Source organism: Watersipora subatra, chromosome 5, assembly GCF_963576615.1.
Source record: "Watersipora subatra chromosome 5, tzWatSuba1.1, whole genome shotgun sequence".
NCBI lineage: Eukaryota > Metazoa > Bryozoa > Gymnolaemata > Cheilostomatida > Watersiporidae > Watersipora > Watersipora subatra.
The window spans coordinates 19,881,123-19,903,555 of NC_088712.1; the positions used below are offsets into that span (position 1 = coordinate 19,881,123).

Sequence of the window (22,433 nt, forward strand, 5' to 3'; positions counted from 1 at the left end):
CAACAGTAAACATTGAATAAATGTCATCATTGATTTAATAGTTGCCTTCTTTTTTTATTTTGGAAAGACAACTTCTAGTCGATTCATTGGTCCCTTTACTCAGGATACTAAAGAGCAAAATAAATATAATTATTTGATAATGTTAACAAGCCAAAGTGATTACATACAGTTGTTAGACAAATATTGTCTGTTGAATTTAGATTTAAAGATTTATATTTACTTTAATAAATTCTGCACTATGCAATCCTGTAAAATAGAAAGCAATATAGTTTAAAACTCTGCAAGTAACAACAATAATTAAGTGCAGCTTTAATAATACCACAAACAAACCTGTTTTATGCAATGAGACATAAATTAATATGTAAAAATGCAGCATTGAGCAAAATGAAACTCGGTGATAAAACATGCAAAAATTTTTTGTAAGTTGAATAAATAAAAACATTAAAAAGCTGTTTGGAACCCAAAAGGGAAGTATCAGATTAAAAAGCACTATCAGTTAGTATAAATTTTGATACCAATGTCGGTGTGTTGTCATCGAGTTTGCGGGTAAAGCATGATTGATGTCAACAAATTTATCAGCGCTAACCTGACATACATAATAGAATAACAAAAATTGCAGAAAAATTGTTAGTATATTTCTCGATGTAAAGTTTAGAGCTGTAGTTGGTGATTGTAACACGATTCTCACAAAATGCTTAAGTTTTTACTTTGATTCCATGACTTTTTTATAATCTGGTGGTGGCTCATTTGGGTCTTCTTCAGGCACTATGTTAGTCACTTCTATCTGTCTCATTACAACTGATGGCAGTTCTGGTCGGGCTGCTTCAAGGCCCCGTCTAAAAATATTAAAGAAGTTACCATAGCATTGTAGAAGCATCTCTAGTTGATTATCTGTCAAAATTAAGTGTAATCAATGAAATTAATAGTTATCTTTCTTACAGAAAATGCCAGCCTAATAAAACATTAAAAACAAAATTAAAATAGACAGATGCGTGGTTGGTTCTAGTGAATACCTTTAACAACCACCACAAATACTTGAAAAAACCTGTTTTAAGGTTACATCTGCAATTGAAAAGTGTTTAGTTTTTCAAAAAAGTTTAGCATTTCAGCGACTAGTTGAAAGATTTTGTGATGTGGAAGATTTTATGAAGTAATTCAATCCTTAGAAAAAGCCAAAAAATAAGCACATCTTAAAGAAGCAGCTCTGTTAAATTGGTCTTTTAAAAACAAATTAAACAAAAACAAATTTGATAAAATAATGTGCACGACTTTACCTTTGATTTGTTTTTATAAAATTTCTCCAGATGATATACAAAACGACAGCGATGACTCCAAGAAACAGCACCCCGACCACTACTCCAACAATCAGCGCTGTCAAAATTAAAAATGATTGTGATATTGCAGATATACCCAAACATTATCTATATGTATTCATGTAAAACTACGATTGCCTTGTAATCTTGTTAAATAGCATTGCACTGAAAGTAATTAAAACATTTTATAAAAGGTTGCAATGTCTGAACCTTAAGATGCTGATATTTAGTATACAATACTGACAGTCAACCAACTACACTAATTTAGCTACCATCTTTGTTTACAGAATAATTTTTACTATAATGAGTTCAGTGTTTCGTGATTTTAGGAAAAACTCACATGAGGAAAGTTTTATAAAAGTGGACTTTCAGAGCTCCATCTACAGCTTATATAATGTGCAAAAAACCGGTCCACTCCAAAGCAATGTCGGGCTTTATTGACAATATTAAACTTTCAGTTTCCATAAAAATGCGCTATGATGTAATTTGATTACAAACTCGACAACAATGCCTTCGATGAACCTGTTAAAGGACTTTTCTCGAAAAAAACAGTGCTATGTTTAAATGACCGAAAGGATAAAAAAGCAAACTCTAACAATCACCCGAAATCTATTAACCCAGAACACGTGTTTGTATTGGTTGGGCATTAGCACGATCCCCGGGCATTGTTGATTATCTAGAATCTTAGTTTATTATTAGCGATCTCTGGGTTTAGGAGCACCGATTGTCACAGAAAAGCGCAGTCTCAATGGCAGCGAAAGGGATCGAAAGCGAAATGAAGTCATTCTCTTTAATGAGAAGAGATACTTTTCAAGTTATGTTTTCTTCAACAGCTTTTAGTGTAACTAAAAATGTTTGCGGGATTTACACACATCATAAACACAATTATTTTTTGTGTGAAAAAAACAAAATGATGATATAAAATAAATGTTTTTATTTTCTACTTTATCCAAGAGACTTGTAAGGCTATGGAAGCTCAAGAATGTGCTAGCTCAAAAGTAGGTGGGTAACAAACATTTGTGACGTAAATTGCTGTAACTCACACTAAATATGGACTCTTATAATGTCCACTTTTACTAGCTTCACTTTTTATTTTTTATTCCAAGTCAACTTTTCTTATACTAAAAATACTATGTCTAAAGAATTCCAGTGTCGTATTTTGCAAATTATTTTGTATTTTAACACAAATTCTTGCTAGATTAACAGTAGAGAAGATAGTTGAAAATTAAGCTTTCACTCAAGTTGATACAAAAATATTTTGTTGGCAGACTATAGATAGTAAAAAGTATATAAATATATTTGGTTATGAAACTAGGTAAGCTAGTCTATATATATATTTCTCAGAGTATGTCTTCTGTTTTCTGTGTTCGGTATGTCCAGTTATAGCCATTAAAATTTCGGAATTTAATTTCCACATTTTGCTGGACTTGAACTCACGAAGATCGCGGATGCAGATAGTTAATTCAACACTTTAACCACGAGACCACGGAAGCTCATACAATATGATCACTCTTTACACAAAACATATACATCGATTTCCGTTTTCACACCAAAATGATGTAATAATTACAACTCTATTAACTATCAGTTCTATGAAATGCGATGCTTTTTTGTCCTCGCCGTATTAGGGCTAATTTGTTTTTGGCAAAATGATATCAACAATAGACTTTCTCGATATTATAATTTGGCGATTAAATTCTATTAACTCTATAAAACATGATGCCTTTTTTCATTTTTGTGAACTTTTATTTCTGGCTTTTCGTAAGGTTCAATTGCTAAATCGCTGTAAAGGTCAAGCTGTAAAGTTTAATACTTTTCATGCGGACAATTGTATTATCTCGAGTAGGAAGGCCTCCAGATTCTCTCACCTTCGATCAAACAAAGACACTGCAATATCTCATTTTTACATATTGTCGTACCCGTATCGTCGTATTCAGAGTTTTGATGGATAGCTGCTGATGGAATAGTAACTTTTTTATACGCACACTTCTCTGCAAGAATTGTTATTATTTAATCAACATATTCAGAATTTTTATTTGTTTTCTCAGTTCATATTAATTGTATCATTACCAAATCATCTCTTATTGTAATCGTAACAAAACAGATTCAATTTAGCTATTACTTGCTAATTATTTTACTTTTACATCTAAACCCTTTTATGGTCATTTTATTGATTTAATTTATTTGACCTGCACGAAACATTCTCCTCATGATATGAAGTTTAAAAGTTGTTTGACAAAGTTTGAAAACCTTTACAGTTGTTTTTATTTTCTCTCAAACTATTTCAGCTACACAAAACACTGTTCTCATGATATGTGGTTTGAAATTTAGATTTAGAATGGAATTTAGAATGGCAATTGCTGTTATATGTTAAATACAAATAAATTTTCTGTGCAAATACTTTTTTATTACTAGCTGTATTACCCGGGCAACGCCAGGTAGTACAGCTAATAGTCATATATGTATAATAATGACAAGATCAAGTTACTCACCTGCGGTAGGACCTGTATAATTTGGGTTCCTCTCAGCTAAAACATTAAACAAAAATTTAATAACAAATTATAATTAAATTTAATCATAATTTATTTATAATGATAAACTTATAATGATGATTTATTCATAAATGATTTCAACTGTAAAAAATATTAAGATATCAGCTAGTGCTGAATGAGTTTCTAAGTGGATTAACTTCTAGCAAAATCATTTTCTTAACCTAAAATGAGGCTGAGAATTTTAACAGCGGTAATTGCAGTTTGTTTAAAAAAACCAAATATATGTCTAACGCAACTTGAAGGTGTTGGAATAACCATTCAACCGAGCATAAGGTGACCTGTTTAACGAACTTTTTACAAACACTTCTAACAAAAATTTAACTTTTGTAGTTATACTGATTCCAAAAGTTGTTTTTAGTTTTTCTAAGTTTGATTCAAAACTTATTTTCCGAATTTACCAAGTTAAGCTGATATTTGGAGAACAATTTTCAAAATACTCTGAACAATATTTGTGGTTGTTTCTGTGCAGATATACAAACTGTAGGCAATCTGAAGTAACTACAATTGTCTTTAGAGAAAATTGTTAATAATTTAATAATTTCAACTAAATCTTAATATTTATAAATTATTAACATATTTATAAAATATATTTACTATAATTAAATCCAATAATTTGTTTACAAACCGAATTTAAAAGCATATATTATTGAACAAACTTTTTATAAAAATTTATTTTTTGTAAGATTTCTTATTTTTTAAATTATTTGGGAAGCAAGTCATTATTTATTAATGAATATCAGAGGCTTTTGAGGACTATAATCTAACGGAAATGGAGTTGTAAGTGTAGTTAGGTTATTTAGAGCAGAGAGATCATTGTCAATGATGAGAGTAGACTACTTCGAAAAATTGAAGAATACTTTTTAGATTACCTAAGCCTAGGTTAATCTAACAGCTAAACCTGCACAAGTATGTGTATGAGTCAGTAATGGTAACATACAAAAGATTTTTACTTACACACAGTATACTTACTATAAATTGGAGCCATAGAAGTAACCCTTATCGCATCTGCAATAAGACAAAATAATGTTTATATTACACACCCAATGTAAGCCTAGCCTTGAAAAATCAAGTGAGCACAAAAATTGTCAATTAAAATCAACCATTTTTAAATTTGCTCGTTAACCATAATTCCATCAATCAACACAAGAGTCAATCAAATGTTAACTAGTTAACATGTGAGGGCATTACTTATTAAACAAAGAACTTACGCTTAGTGCAGTTACCATAAGCTATTTCATCATAGCTTGAGTTCGTCTTTTCCCACAAGAACTCACAAATATTATCTGTATCGCTGTATCGTATAGCATCGCCATCATTCACATACATGTTGTACACCATCCACCAAGAGGGATTTAAGTTTTTATTATGTTCAAAACTTGCAGAAAAGGCAACCTCTGTAAAATAAAGACATGTGATTTACTCAACTTTATGACCTGTACTTGTTTGAAAAACAAAATCTTGATAACACAAATCATATTGCTGTAGCAAACTAATTGTTCATTCGTAGTCAGACCATCAACCAATCAAGACAGGTAAGTAAGCTTTTCCGATGTGGTAAAAAGGTTGTGGTACAATGTGCTGATGTGATTGGTTCCGAGGTGTAAAAAAGTTATACTCATTGAATTGCTCAATTGTTCTTATTTGTGAAATAATTTAGAAAATGCGAATCAACTGTCAAAAATAGTTCTGTTTTTTGTAGGTACTAGCTCAAAAACAAAAGTGTGTTTATGAAATTGCTATTATATATGTTATATTGTATTTTTATGCATTACGGTAGCTTTGTCTTAATGCCAAAGTCGAGTTCTCTGTAAACACTGGTTCCCACTAGATCATTAAATCTCGATGTTGGTGCCACAAAACTTCGATGATCATTGCTGATAACAATATTCACACTACCACAAATCATCCCCGCTCACACTAGCAAATACTCCGTGACATAGTGTTCTCATTTTTCTTTTCAATTGATCTCGGAGGACCTCTTTGTTTCGGCATCATCAAACCAAGTACTAGTTTCGTAGCAACTAGCAAAAACGAAAACAAATTTATAACGATATCAGCGACAGCGAATATCATCGTTGAAATGGTGCACATTGTACAAGCAGTCATTGATGCTCAGCAAACTATAGGGAAAGTTTGACAGTTGAAAACTTTTTGACATATCCTCTTTGCTTCATCAATGCTATCAGTTTAAGACGCACAGAGTTGACAATGAATGCTGAAAGCTCAACGCTGACAAACAGTGTAAAGCAGCATTAAGCAGCACTTATAAAGCAGTACTTATGTAAACTACTAGTTCCATAATAAACTTTTAAAAATGATTAAAATATAATTGAACAAAAAATAAATAATATGATAACATAACACATAATACAGTAAATGAACATAGCGATAACAACCTCAACGAAGGCAGAACGCAACTATACAGGGTACCTGATTGTCAAGAAAATGTGCAATCAATGTGTTTAATGAGAAACTCCAATAAAGTACAATATTGTACTAGAAGCAATTCGCCACATGAAACAGAAGAAATGTATATATCTAAAACGACCACAGCTTTTAAATCAAGCTTGGGCAGAAGATATGAAATCTATAACAATCTTACGCTTTGCTACTAATCTCTGTTTAGCAAAGTTTAAAATTTATGAACTTAAAAATAATAAATACTATTGTATTGCAGCCTGAAACCTGACACAAAAAACAACAAAGGTTCAGAACAAAGTTCAAGAATGGTGGAGTTTATAAGAATGCTGACTACTGCATCAGAGCAGTTTTTATGAAAACTTCAGCAAATTATGAATGCAATCCCACAATTTTTTAGAAATGTAAGGGTATTTTTAGTTTCTCTAACCATGATGGGTATTACGTACAATGCTATTAAGTACAATTAAAGAGATCAGATTTCTAATGGGTCCCTTGGAGAGTTTCAGGTGTTGGGATTAGAATACTGTCAAAAAAATTGGACTTAGCGGTACATGTTTGGTATGTGTCTGCTTTTGTTATTACTATTGTTCACTTTTGCTTTTGTTTCCAATATCTTTGTTGTGTATGACTGGCACTTGATGTTGTTTGTGAAAATATAGCATGTTTTGCTGGGACTACTGCATAATTTACTTGAGCTCTGTGCATGACCACTTTATGACCCATCATGCATTGCCTTATTGCGCAATTGATGTAAATTCCATATATGGTCATTCAGGAGTTTTCTAGAAGTTTTGTTTCTGTTTACAAGCATTCGGTACTGCTCAGTAAAAATCAATAACATGTTAGGAGTTATTCAATCAGGTTAGAAAAATTTGGGGTGACATCCGAAATTATACTTAGTTATGTTCTAAAAATAGATCGATGTTGCTCATTGATCTGGGGACAACTGCGCATAAGTGAACAAGTGACTTGGCTATGATTACTAGTCAATAGATAGGCTAACATATGATCTTCCATCAGCAAAAACAAAAAGACTTTATAAACATATAAATGTTTTTTAGGTTAAAATAACCAAACATACTCGAGGTACATAAAATGCTATCTTAGATTCATTTTCAGGTTTTCTAATAAATTTAATTACCATAAATTAAATACCACTTTGGCCAAACATCGTTCAAAGCTGCATGCAGACAGAAATAACAATTCTATGTTTATATGTGCACTTAGGAGTACATTGATATTTTGTGAGTACATAATTTAATTCTATAATAATTTTTTTTGCAATATTTCTCCATTTATTTTTCTAAAGAACGTATAGAAATTCTAAAATTCCTAAAAAAATGAATGTAAGAGTTTTATCACAATTATGGCAAGACCTTTTAGCAATAAATTAAAAGACATAATGTGACTAGCTGTGAAGGACTTAATTGAAAAACATAAAGTACTAGAATATTTGATAGTGACAACCACTGTTATATTTAACAAGATACACTATCTGCTTTTTAGTTACAACAAATATTGGATGAAAAATGTTAAAATTTAATTTTACCCCTGCACTTGATGATAATAAAAACAAGTTTACAAAACTTATTAAAATTTAAATGAGAACATGTGGCAACTTTAGTGCTAATTTTCTAAAAAAGCTTTAGAAATTTTCCAGTCGCTAAGAGCATGGTTATTGTTTATAATTTCTCAATCGAATATTACTAAATTTTTGACAAAAATTAACACAGTTTCTGTTAAATAAAATAATTATCAGCTTTGTTTATATTTCTCTTGAACACGTGACACCATGTAGTAAATCCCACTTATAAGAAACAAAACTGCTAAAAATTATTAAAGGTTAGTTATATCGATTGTATAAAACTTCCATTATTTCAGTCTCTTGCTTTAACCTAATGCCTTTTACAAAAAAAAAATTAAACACATTTGCTTGTACTATTTTATAATAGAACAAACTATTATAAAATAATGGCACATTATGTAATAGTCTATAGAAAGAAAATATATATTTAAATAACACAACATACCATATAACTACTGGAACAGCTGGGGTCCAGTAGTGAGTACACCGAATTAGGACCACTACTCAGAATGGTGGTGGTTAAAGTCACACAAGGAAAATTGGTTAAAAAACGCATTCAATCACAATTATTCCGGTACTTACCCTGGCTATCATGCCAGTATCAACACCAGATAAACACGAAATCTAGAACAACCGGCTGGCAGCAGCAACCTCACTGTAAGTGGAAAAGCTATCAGATCTATCCAATATGGTAGTAAAAAGCTATCAGATCTGGTAGCAGATCTACCAGACCTACTGAGGTGATACATCGGTAGGTCTGGTAGATCAACTTAAATCTGGTAAATCAATGTAGCATTAGATTTTTTATGTGTACATTAGATGGATACATGCGGAAAACTATTGTAAAATATTAATCATAGAATGATGCATTCAAAAAGTATTCATGTAGTTTTAAGTGCATATATAAACTTAGAATTATTATTTCTGTCTATATGCACCTTTGAGCGATGTTTGGCCAAAAATAATTATTTCATCTGAAATCTGTGAATGAATCGTAGGTAGCAATTTATGGGAATGCTATTTAAAAACTCATTAGTGGAACATGGCATGGAACAGTTTTTCGAGACAGGGAACTATCTGTACCTACAGAATTGTGAGCCAGACTATCTCTGTGAGCTTCAGATAATATACAAAGCAAATAATTTCAATCTAACTAGATGGTTGTTTTGTGGAGTTACTGAATTCTCTTAGGTTAAACACTTTCCAAACAACAAAGATTCTAATCAATTTTACTTTGGTGACAGTAATGTAGAGCATTGCTTTTACTTACGATTTCCTTCTTTACCATTCCAGTTCATAGTAATATCTCTGTAAGGATAATCTACATTCCGTCCAAGTAAGCGATATGCCTCAGATTCAGTAGGGGTTTCATAAAAGAGCATTACTGCTTCCATTTCTTCATCAACTAAAAGCAATTAGCATCAAAACTTGAATAATTAAAGTTGCCTATTGTTAAACAATAATAGTATAAACCAAAAAATAATAAAATACAACTTATTAGAACTTCTTGACAAACTATATAATATATATATATCAGTTTGCGCAACTCCATTGACAGAGTAAAATTTACATGTTAAATAAGAACATTGGATTTATGTTTACTCATAGCATACTTTAAAAGGATTATTTTTTATTATCATCGATGTGTAGTACAAACAGTAGTGCATGCAATGAAAGACATGACTGTGTAATAAAATGGAAAATTGATGCAATTGATCAACATCCTTTTCTATATCTGAGCCATTGCAGACTGTTGTTTTATATGTCAAAATATTGAAATACAAGTTTTACCATGGATATAATTAAAAATACATATTTAATAAACCTAAATGATAAAAGCAAATGTTGATAAACTCAAACCTTTTATATGTGGATATCTATTATTAATAATATGAGGTTTTCTTTAATATCATGACAACAATATCAGAAAGAATTTTTTTATCAAAAGTAAAACACTCCTTTCCATGAATCAGCAATTATGAATAACATTGAAAAAATAAAAACAAAAATACGTGTATGCATTCAGCAGCATTTTAGTAATCTACCACTCAAAGCCCATGGCAACAGCAGAACACCAAAGAATAATTATAACAAGTCAAATTATTCAATAGTTTTTCAGGTAATAAGTTTTTTTGTGTAACAAGCCAGAAATAATAAAAAAACTAAACAATGTGTACTAGAGAGATGGTGAGAGCACCAAAAGATTAAGAGATAAAATGAAATTAAGTTCAGAATAAATTTTTGTGTTTGTACTGAAGTTGTCACACAGATTTCTGTTCGAAGGTCAATGTTCACGATTAGGCAATGTAAATTTTTCTGCTTGGCTTATGAACCAACAAAATGAGCAAAAAATGTCAATATAGTCTTAGTTTCAACCCGTAGTTATTAAACAATCGCCAGCTGTTTTAAAGTGCTGAACTGTAAACAAAGAAAGCAAAAGGGTTAATAAAATGTCTATTGAAAAGTTTAGGCCAAAAATTCAAATTCTCTAACTGTTCACTAATGGAAAAACACTAAATTTAGAAACAACCTAAAACTATTAAGAGTTCATGAATGCTCCTTTATGACCTTGGCCTGTTCCCAATAGCTATTGCTGCCATTAGTATTCCGCTTCCATACTACTATACTGTTGATAATAACAAGACAATAACAACAGCAACGATATCACAGCAAAACTATTACTGCTACTACCACTACTAATACTACTATAATTACCACTACTACTGCTACTATTACTTCTACTACGTAGCCTACTGTTACTACTACTACTATTACTACTATTACTACTACTACTTTTACTACTATTATTACTACTACTATTATTACTACTACTATTACTGCTACTATTACTACTACTATTGTTATATCTCGTTTTGTCAGTTTCTGCTTACCGAAAAAGAGTTGTCTCCTCATTGCTGGGAAATTCGACCTTTGCATTATCTAAGTCGGAACTGCGTAGGAAATTGCATTATGGTTTGGATCCGCCATCTTGTAATCCACGTTGGCATTCGCTATAGTGTATTTGGCACGATTAGTACGACCAATAATATTGCGTAGCTGGCCTACGTCACATTGGTATAGCGTGAGTTATTTCTCTTAATAGGGGCAGTGCTGATAAACTCCCCCTGTCACAGTTCTTGCACTCGTTGGTCTTCAGATACAACATCTAACCGGGAGATTCAAACTATCCTTCTTTCCTTTTTGGGATGGACTCTCGACCGGTGAAGGCCTCTTCCACGAGACGGTGATCGTCCTACACCTTTACTATCAAAATCCGTGCCTGGTCACGGCAGGCTGTGTACATCCAAGAAGGAGTGACCAGTCTGCAGTGGGCGATCACTGATAAAACGGTAAATTACTGTTATAACATATTTTCATAATTAATTAGTCGTATTTCTATTAATTCACGCGTCCATAATGTAATAACTATAAGGTTCACACCGTAATATTATTAAGCTCTGCTTAATAATATTATGTGATAATAATAACAGCCCACGGCTTTCTTTCTCTCGCATGCTCAGCGAGCTGTTAAATATTGTGGTATGAAAAGAATTTAAACAACCTACAATTTCAGTTATGAGTAACTGATTTATCCCGATTTCTTTCATATCATTTTGGTGGAGATGCCTGTTCCTTCAACGCGGTACAGGTTATAATATATATAAAAGGCTGTTAGAAAAATAAGTTTCATAATGAGTATAAATAAAGAAATAATTTACTAATAGGAATAATTCACTAATTTTCTTTCTGTGCCATTCCTGGTCTACTACACGAAGGCTTTCGTATCTTCGCTGACCTTACTGGCTTTAGTCTTCATTGTCTCAAACTTGTCGTGAAGTTCTTTTACAGCTAACCGCTGTTTGGTTTGTTTTACGAAGTATGTGTTTTCGAATCAGATATTAAACATAATTTTGCCCCGTTCTTTAGTGGGTTTATTGGAATTTTTTTTCTTTTCACTTATTATAATATTGTTCCTTGTTCTTTCACTTTCTTACACGCGGTGTTTCCTCCCTGTAATCAGTGCCGGTTCACTGATTGTTTGCTCGCTTGTCAGCTTGCATGTTCTCGAACTGATTGTTATCGGTCTCGTTAGTGGCAGTCTTGCCGTAAACCCTACTTTCTTACCCACACCTGCAATCGCGTGGCTGATCACCTCGCGTTGGTGTTGTGCGTATCGGAGCTCCCCCTTTGCTGGCGTCGTCCCAGCTGTGTTTGTAGTGCCGCTTATTGCGTTGCGCTGTTTTCATTAGGGTTTGTTAGTGTTGCCTGGTGTTCGTGGGCTCACTGTTTAAAAATTTTGGGAGAAGTATTATAGTGAAATAAAAACTATTACACCGTATTAAAAGCATTATATTGTTAGAACTATTATAGTGAAGTAATCACTATTACACAGTATTAAAAGCATTATATTGTTATAGTAATACATTAATACGTTCTTTTCATTGAGATAATAATTTTAATTCTTGCATTATGGCAGAAAGGTTTGATGATGACTTTGACCCCATGGCAGATACAAATCAACTAAACTCACGAAGTAGATTAAATGTTCAAGATAAATCAAGTACACATAAGCAGGATACAAGAGCTGATATGAAAAAGGAGATGCTCGAGTTCTGGAAAACTCTTCCCGAGGATTTAAAATTAGAGGTGATGAACCATGAACTAGGGTCGGATGCACCAAATCTAAGCGCAGCATCTGCATTTAGAACACCCAGAATGCCAACCCTTTCGCCAACATCGAGCAATCCGTTTATAACCCGCAGTAGAGCAAGTATTTCTTCTGCTCCTCCTACGGCCAGTACACGGTTGCCAACCAGGGCACTTCCTACACAACCACCTTCAGTACTCGCTACACAACCGCCTTCAGTACTCGCTACACAACCACCTTCAGTATTCGCTACACAACCGCCTTCAGTACTCACTACACAACCACCTCCAGTATTCGCTACACAGCCACCCTCAGTATTCTCTACACATCCATCTTCAGTAGTCCCTGTACAGCCACCTTTGGCACCAATAGTACTCCCTAACTTCCATGATATGGACAATTTTTCCAATGGTCCAGGAGAAAGTTGGGATAGTTTTATTGAAAGGTGGGAGATTAAGATTAGACCATATCGCTTCTCGAGCGAGCAACTGGCACTTACTCTGCCAGATAGATTTACTGGTGCGGCTTATGCTAAATATAAACGGGTCGTTAGGGCCAACCCTTCACTAATGATTGACTACGTACAGCTTAGAGCTGAATTAAACAAACTTTTCACTGTCCATACTAATCTTCAGGGGCGTGGTTTATACTCTATCCAACAAGGTCGCCGAACTGTCGGTGAATATTATGCCGAACTCTCCTCGCTTGCCGACACAGCGTATGGCAACGTACCAGAGGCATATCGTGACACTTTCGTTGTAGACATTTTTATTCAAGGACTTAGAGAATCTATTAAGAAAGGACTTATGTTTAAAGGTAAAATGACCCTTTCTCAAGCGCTGCATGAAGCTGAAGTTGTCGAGCTTGCAGAATTACAAAATAAAACCCCAGCTAAAATAATGTCTGTAAACGAAGTTAACTCAGTCGAACCTCTTCTCGCTCCCTTATGTAATCAAATCAAGGATTTGAAGCTCTTGGTGGAAAAACAGGCAGGTAACCCAGTAGCTCAACGTAATCACCAGCCTCAACCACCATATCGGTCTAGTTATGGTAGTAATCACCGTAGACCACAGGATAATAATAAACCTCGACAGTTCTCAAACAACTTTCAACCACGACCACGTACCCAAAGTTACAACTCGCAGAGTCAATCGCAATCTTTCAGAAATATATCTAATCGTGGTCGCTCGCAAAGACCTTCTTATGGTCGTCCACAACAACCGCAATCGGCGGAAAGACTTAGATCTAAAAACAATCAATCTAACAATGGCTGCTGGACATGTGGTTCACGGAATCATTGGTCGAGAGAGTGTCCTAAGAAACATGTAAACGCTGTCACTGCTACTGCTGATGGACTCGAACCACAACAGTATGCGGAGTTTCTTCTTACTCAACCTCAAGAAATGGATGATTTGAAAGTCAACGCTGTTGAGGTCGTTTCAAATCCACCTTTGAGGAAACCATCTTCACGTGGTACTGGTTCGAAACTATCACCTAAGAATAGTTTCATGCTCACCCTTCTTACAGTCTGTGCTCTGTTTTCTGGTACTGAATCCGCACGGATCATCCTTCCTGATAACCCGATGATTTGCGGTTCTACTCCAAAAGCTGCTCACATTTACAACATAACTCATGAATACCCTTGCACATCCAATGCAACGAGCAATAATCATACAGTCCCTCAAAACATGAACATACAAGTATATCAAAAGAACATAGTAGAGTGGCAATCAGAAGCCTATCAGTGTGCAAAGTTTAAGGACAAAATAGCTACCCAAATTTCTTTCTTTACAGATATAAAATCCCGTACTGCTACAACTGAACGCATACCTGTAAGCAGAGAGGAATGTGAAAGGATGATAACACACAAAACTTGTTCTGCTGGTTCTTTAATTGGTTCTAATGGTGTATATGTTACTCAAAATTCTGCCAATGCATCCTACCAATACTGTTGTAAAGAACATACTTTTGAAGCTGATCAATGTAGTGTCATTGTAACTTCTGTCTTTAAGAAACACAATGTAGAAGTCTTTGAGTCACCCGCAGGTGATGTTTCGCATTGTCGTTATGAACATGGTAGCTGTTTACTTTCAGATCAATCGATACTTGTATGGGAAACTAATAAGGAAAGTTATTGTGAATACGAAAAATGGTACACGATAAAAGGGAAATTGTATGAAGACCATTTTGTCAGTAATGATCGCAACTTGGCTCTAACTTTCCACACATACGGGTTTCTGTCATTCATTAACTGTAAAGGAAACAAAACTAGTCTCTCTGATCAAGGGGTCATGATATCTTTTCTTGATACTGTCAATTTTACTACGATAGCTCAGAAAATTAAGGCTGATTACACTGCTTGGGGTGATGATGTAGTACTTTTGAATGCCATGTTGCAAGGATTAGCAGGAGAAATGCATAATAACCTGATAGAGCAGTTCTGGAACAGTTACTATTATACATGCCACCTTCTTTCACAAACTTTAAAAATAATCACTTTGCTTATGGAGAAACATCCTACAGTCAGTGCTAGGTACATGCTACAAAACCCATACATAATAGCTTCAAGTGGGCCTGGTATTCTAGAAATTTATCCTTGTACCGAATTACCTCCTGATCTTTACCGCATTCTTCCAATGTCGGAAAACAATTGTACGCAATTTATTCCCATCGAAGTAAGCATGGGCGGTTCAAAGAGAATTGGATATCTAGATCCTATAGAAAACGTTGTCCACAAAGATACCCACACTGTTGACTGTTCCTACATAGACAGAGTGATCCTTAGACTAAATGGTAGTACGTTACGTTATTCACGAACTGGTGACTTTTCTGCTTTGACTAATGTTTCTAGACTTCGTCTCCCTGACATTCAATTAGGCATACAGCCTATTAAAATCCATGAAACTGTTTATAGCACTGCTCATCGTTTAAACTGGCATGAATTAAGTAACCACCAAAGTCTAAATACCTTGTTAGCAACTTTAGACCGCCAAAGACAAGTTCTGGAAGCTATGGGCGTACAAAGTTCACCACATCATACTTTAGAACATAATGTTATAGAGTCAAAGGAATCGCTGCTTGGTAATTCCTTATTTGCCTTCCTGTTTGGTGGACACGTTGCTTCCGGTTATGAATTATGGTCTTTCTTCTGTAATATCATTGTTTCGATAGTGGCCATAGGTTTTATACTGTACACATTGAGAAAACATTGTTGTCCGAACTTTCGAGTCACTATACCTCGTCTTGGTAATGGACAGCTTGTAGCTAATGTAGACGTTGAGCGTAATGATGCAGATTGTTCCACTGATTCTGAGGATGAAGTCGCAGAGACGACTGTCTCTCCTTTAACCCCTCAACAAATAGTGCCAATGGAACCCAATTGTCCAGCCCCTACTGGTCAATCTTACCTTCCCCCTTTAACATCAACATCTGAGACATGTCATCTCAGGACTCTTCCAACTACTTCAACGGCTACGTACATCCGTCCTCCTGCGTACCAACCTATCTACCCCAACCTTGCCGAAGCTGAATTGGAACGATGTGATGAGCCGACCAATGATGCTCCTTGGCGCCCATTCAATTGGCCTTCTTTCTACAGGAAGAGTACCAAATGACAATTCGGTCAGTCACCTAATCCCTTATCAAAGATCAATATGATTGGCAATCATCAGAAATCTACCCAATGTCAAGCCCTCATATCAGTTATCATCAATGGTCGAGAATGCATCTCCCTTGCTGATGCTGGTGCTTCTGTGTCTTTACTTCACAGTGATATCGCTAAAGCGCTTCGTTTGAAACTTACTGCTTCTAAATTGAATGCCACTAGCGTCACCAGTGAATCCTTAAAAATTCTCGGTGAAACCACTGTGAAGGTCTCTGTTGGTTCACAATCTTACAATCAAAGATTGTTCGTGACTTCTAATATCACCCAAGAAGTGATATTGGGTACTGATTTCTTAAAAAGATTAGGTGATGTGACCTATAACTTCAACAATTGCACTTTCAAATTCAATAGTACCGTCCTGCCTATGGGCACTCGCAATCAATCTGATTCTGTTTCAGTTCTTAACGCGCTTCAGATCCCTCCTTTATCTGAAGTCGCAGTTGTGGCTAACGTTTCAACCCCATTTCTTGACGGTCATCAATGCCTTTTTGAAGGTGACAATCGTCATGTTTCTAAGCATTTGTTGGTTGGAAAATGTGTAGATCGTGTTTCTGGTACTAAAGTTCGTATACCCATTATAAATGTAAGTAAAGAAATACAAGAAATTAGTGTGAATTCGATTGTTGGCACTATCGAACCTCTAGATGAGGATGACAATCTTATGACCACTAAGATCAAGATTCATACAAAGGGGAATACAGTAAATGTGAAGAGTATTAAACCTAGTGAGCGTGTGGATCTACGTAATACGATGCTGACTGACAACCAAAAAGCTAAACTTTCTGATCTGCTTGATGAATTCAAAGATATTGTCGGTGAAAATATATCTGAATTGGGCAGAACAAAAATAGTACAGCATGTCATTGAGACCGTACCTGGAACTGTCCCAGTAAGGAGTAGACCTTACAACATCCCTGTTGGTCTCCGTGCTGAGGTCAAAGCCCAGCTTGATGAAATGCAAAGGCAAGGGTTAATCACTGTCGGTACTGGGGAATGGTCTTCTCCCATTGTTCTGGTGAAAAAGAAAGATAACACCTGGCGTTTCTGCGTCGATTATCGCAAACTGAACGCTGTAACTGTAAAACACTCTATGGCCCTTTCTTCTATCGATAATGCTGCTGAAATCATGCATGGTAAAAAATATTTCAGTACTATCGATCTTTGCTCCGGTTTCTTTCAGGTAGCTCTACATGAGTCTTCCCAGGAGAAATCTGGTTTTATAACCCCTTGGGGTCCTTACAAATGGAAAGTCATGCCGCAAGGTGCTTCGGGTTCTCCTTCCACATTTGCCCGCCTGTCTCTTGCAATTATGGCCGACCTCATCAGTAATGGTAGTAGCTGTGTATATCTTGACGACTGGTTGATGACGTCAAAGGACTTTCCGTCACACCTTCAATTATTGAGAACTGTTTTTACTCGTTTGAGGTTTGCAGGATTGAAATATCGTCTTTCCAAGAGCTTCTTCTGTCAGAAAGAGGTTTTGTATCTTGGACATGTAATCTCCCAAGACGGTATGGCCGTAGCTCCACATAATGTCAAAAAAATTGTGGACTTCCCTGCTCCTAAGGACAAGACTGGTGTTCGCAGACTCTTGGGTCTGTTCGGATTTTATAGGAGTTTCATCAAAGGATTTAGCAAAATTGCTGCCCCTTTGATCAAACTTACTAATAAAGACATTGTTTTCCATTGGGACGAAGAGTGCCAACGCGCCACTGCTGAATTGAAGTCCCACATAACCTCTGCTCCTGTCCTAGTCTTTCCTGATTTCTCTCGTCAGTTCATCCTTACTACTGATGCGTCAGCTATTGCCGTCGGTGGTGTTCTATCTCAAATAAGAGAAGATGGCAAAGACCATCCAATCGCCTTCTTTTCAAAAGCTTTAAACAAAGCCGAAAGGAAATGGGACTCTTGTGAACAAGAATTATTCGCTATCCTTTCTGGTGTAAGGCATTTCAGACATTATTTGCTAAACACAATGTTCCTAATTAGAACTGACAACAAAGCGTGTACGTATGTTCTAAGAAAATCAGAGCTGTCTCCACGGCTAGCTCGTTGGGCCGTACAACTTGCAGACTATGACTACGAGATTATACACACCCCTGGAAGACATAACCATGTTGCTGACGCTCTTTCCAGAGCTGAAATGGTTGCTACTATTCACTCTGATTCTCCAGACCCTGTTGAGAGCGAGATGAGTGTAGCTCAAAGTCGAGATTACTACCTAGGTCCGATAAAGTTATTCCTAGAGAAAGGAAAGTTTCCAGCAGATATGTCTAAACGCAACCAAAGTCAAGTGCGAAAAGACAGCGAAAACTTTCGAATTGTTAACGGTGTTCTGTATAGAGATCAAAACTCAAAGTTACTTCTTGCCATCCCAAGTAGCCAGAGAAAAGCTCTGCTATATTCTGCTCATGAATCTCTCATGTCATTACACCCTGGTGTTACGAAAACCTTGTTGAAACTAAAAGATCAATACTGGTTTCCTCATATGACTAAAGAAGTCACCGAACATATTGCACAATGTGGGTCTTGTCAACGTCGTAAGAACCCTAAAACTCCAATGAGAGTTCCCTTGAAAAATCAAATGGCTACCTATCCTTTCCAAGTTCTCTCTTTGGATTTTCAAGGCCCATATGTCGAGTCTGAATCGGGTATGAAACATATCCTGATGTTCACGGATCATTTCACAAAGTGGTGCGAGATGATCCCCACTAAAGATCAAACGGCTGCTACGGTTGCACAATGTTATATAGACAAAATCTTTTGTCGTTACGGGTGTAGTGAAACCCTCATCAGTGATCGTGCTAAGAACTTTCTTAGTGATGTAGTTAAACAAATCAACGATTTGTTGAACGTTGATCACCGATTTACGTCACCTTATCACCCTCAAACTAATGGGCAAGTCGAGGTTTACAACCGTAGTATAGCCAATATGTTATCCCATGTTGTAGCCGATAACCATCGTGATTGGGATAAGTTTGTTCCTTTTTGTCAGCTAGCTCACAATAGCTCCCGACACACTGTTATCAACGCATCTCCAAGCCTTCTCCTGATGTGCAGAGAACTGCGTTTACCTTTCGACCTCACTAAACCTCGCATACAAAAGGAACAAACTGAAGGTTCATATGCTGAAGAGCTACACAATCGAATGAACCAAGTATGGGATCTGGCTAGAGAACACATCAGCCAGGGAAAACATAAACAGAAAAAGTACTATGACCGAAATACCCACCCATCTAACCTGAAAGTAGGCGATGCCGTCCTATACTACAATAGACGCGGATACAAAAACCGAACGTCTAAGCTAATCCAGAGATGGACTGGCGTCTATATCATCAAATGGGTTTCAGATACAAATGCAGACATCCAACTATTCGACGATCCAGATCACTCTCCCATGCGGGTACACATAAATAATCTCAAACTTTATCGTGGACCTCTTGTGCGTGGTGATAGCAGTGATATAAACGTTGAATTTGATGTACAAGATACTTCTGAAGATGAGAGTGAGGTTTCTTTTCATAAATCCCCATCTGTAAGTGGTCGTTATGACACAAATCACTCCAATCTCGATGATAGCTCATCGGACGACCAACCTTCATATCACAGTACTTTACAGGCACAATCAAGTGACCATACAAAACGGAGTGACCACAATGCTTCGGATCACTTTGCTACTGTCGCAAAATCAAATAAAGCGAACAGTCCACATAGTTCCTCTTCTACAGCGTCGAGAGACGATAATAGGTATACCCTACGTCGCCGCCCTAACAAGAAGAGGGACCCAAACTTTGTATATACTTCTTAGTCTTGTTATATATTCTTCCTGTCGACTGCGGACAGTCGATTATATTGTCCGGTCGATGTCAGTAGTTTACTCATACATATATGTATATCATAGAGATGCTTACATTCGTTCAGTTATAACCAAAAATACCAAAAATCCAAAAAAATCTTATTTAGCGTTATAAACTTTTATTAACGTTGAACTATTACGTTCAAATATTCTCTTTATGGCTTACGTGCTTACGTTGTAAACTTTTTATTAACATTGAACTATTACGTTCAAATATTCTCTTTATGGCTTACGTGCTGATCTGCATGTTCCTATTATCTAATCCATGGGTATTAACTGTATACCTACAAACTGAATGAGACACTGCTATAATCTCCTTGTTATGCTGCGAGTGTACTCGCATTGTGATGTCTCCTATACGTAACATTTGCGGTGTTCACAATTATTTACATGTATACTACTGTATGTCATAATAATCAGTGTATGTGTCACGTATATCACATACGAACCTAAGAGCACACTTAATCATCTGCTACTTTCTATCAGCAGGTATAGTTAGGCCAAAGAGAGAAGTCGAAGATAGAGAACTCTAGTCATTGGTGTATATACTTCTATCTCACGACTGGAGTTGCCCCTTTTAAACCTAAAGACAATAGGTGGTATAATTTTTCTTTAACCACCCATTGGTAAGTTTTCATTTTTCATCTATAGACATTATCCATCGTGTCTTAGAATAACTTGTGTGGTCTATTAACATCTAACCATATTTCCATCATGGGTCACCACTTGAATAAAGGGAGATGCTATTTTTCCTCCCACTGTTCTGTGAATCTTCACAGAGGACTGTGAATTCTTAATATCAGGGAGAATGTTATATCTCGTTTTGTCAGTTTCTGCTTACCGAAAAAGAGTTGTCTCCTCATTGCTGGGAAATTCGACCTTTGCATTATCTAAGTCGGAACTGCGTAGGAAATTGCATTATGGTTTGGATCCGCCATCTTGTAATCCACGTTGGCATTCGCTATAGTGTATTTGGCACGATTAGTACGACCAATAATATTGCGTAGCTGGCCTACGTCACATTGGTATAGCGTGAGTTATTTCTCTTAATAGGGGCAGTGCTGATAAACTCCCCCTGTCACAGTTCTTGCACTCGTTGGTCTTCAGATACAACATCTAACCGGGAGATTCAAACTATCCTTCTTTCCTTTTTGGGATGGACTCTCGACCGGTGAAGGCCTCTTCCACGAGACGGTGATCGTCCTACACCTTTACTATCAAAATCCGTGCCTGGTCACGGCAGGCTGTGTACATCCAAGAAGGAGTGACCAGTCTGCAGTGGGCGATCACTGATAAAACGGTAAATTACTGTTATAACATATTTTCATAATTAATTAGTCGTATTTCTATTAATTCACGCGTCCATAATGTAATAACTATAAGGTTCACACCGTAATATTATTAAGCTCTGCTTAATAATATTATGTGATAATAATAACAGCCCACGGCTTTCTTTCTCTCGCATGCTCAGCGAGCTGTTAAATATTGTGGTATGAAAAGAATTTAAACAACCTACAATTTCAGTTATGAGTAACTGATTTATCCCGATTTCTTTCATATCACTATTACTACCACTACTATTACTACTGCTACTATTACTTCTGCTACGTAACCTACTATTACTACTACTACTTTTACTACTACTATTATTACTACTACTATAATTATTATTACTACTATTACTAAACGAACAATAACTACGTAAGTTGTGCCTAATGTAATGCATAGCTTTCAGTCTGATCGTGTATTATGAAAACGCAAGAAACAACAAGTGTCCCATATACAATTGTGAAAAGGCCTTCATTTGTGCAATAGAAAATATTCCAAAGAAGTAAAATTGAAAGGCAGACAAGAATACTTACAATTGACCTTTTCCATAATATCAGGTACATATTTTATAGTAGGCCTAATCATTGTTGTGTTTTGGTAGATGATCAGAGTAGAAGCCTCAGCATTTTGATATACACAAAGAAGCAGAAAATTGAAGATCAGCTCATTGAAGAGAAACATTTTACTAGTTACGGCTTGCCTCTTTTGCTTTGTGAGCGGTTATGATTGTTTATTCCCCTTCCAATGTTGCTCGATCAATCATGCCGTCTGTATGAATCATCGGAAAACCGTCGCACGTAGTTCCCTTTCAATAACTAGCGCAACAACTACTCGCTTGATCGGGTTGTGAATTCAGCGACGTCTCGGCTACCTTATCATAGGATGCTTACTCAAGCGGAAATACATGACTCTTCGCAAATGATAAACATGCCATTGTTATGCAAATAAAGAGAAACTAAATCGCGTACTCCCGTGCGACAACATACGCGCCACACGCGCCACACGAGTTTAAGTACATGTACCCGTTAGCAAAATAATCAGCGTATTAGTTAACTGTGATGTAAT

General features: G+C 35.8%; 1 protein-coding gene across 2 annotated transcripts; it reads right to left on the bottom strand.

Moving 5' to 3' along the window:
• Nucleotides 1-195: 195 nt before the first annotated feature.
• LOC137396388 (uncharacterized) lies at nt 196-22,206 on the bottom strand. 2 transcript variants are annotated; one of them, XM_068082644.1, is made up of 7 exons: nt 22,069-22,206; nt 9,142-9,276; nt 5,074-5,259; nt 4,835-4,870; nt 3,806-3,841; nt 1,275-1,371; nt 196-836 (listed from the first exon to the last, which is right to left on the bottom strand). In XM_068082644.1, the coding sequence occupies exons 2-7, from the start codon at nt 9,263-9,265 to the stop codon at nt 704-706; spliced, it is 612 nt and encodes a 203-aa protein (XP_067938745.1). In that variant the 5' UTR covers nt 9,266-9,276; nt 22,069-22,206; the 3' UTR covers nt 196-703. The 2 variants fall into 2 exon arrangements, with proteins under 2 accessions (XP_067938745.1, XP_067938744.1); XM_068082643.1 differs by lacking the exon at nt 22,069-22,206 and adding an exon at nt 21,902-22,054.
• Between the last annotated feature and the right edge of the window lie 227 nt (nt 22,207-22,433).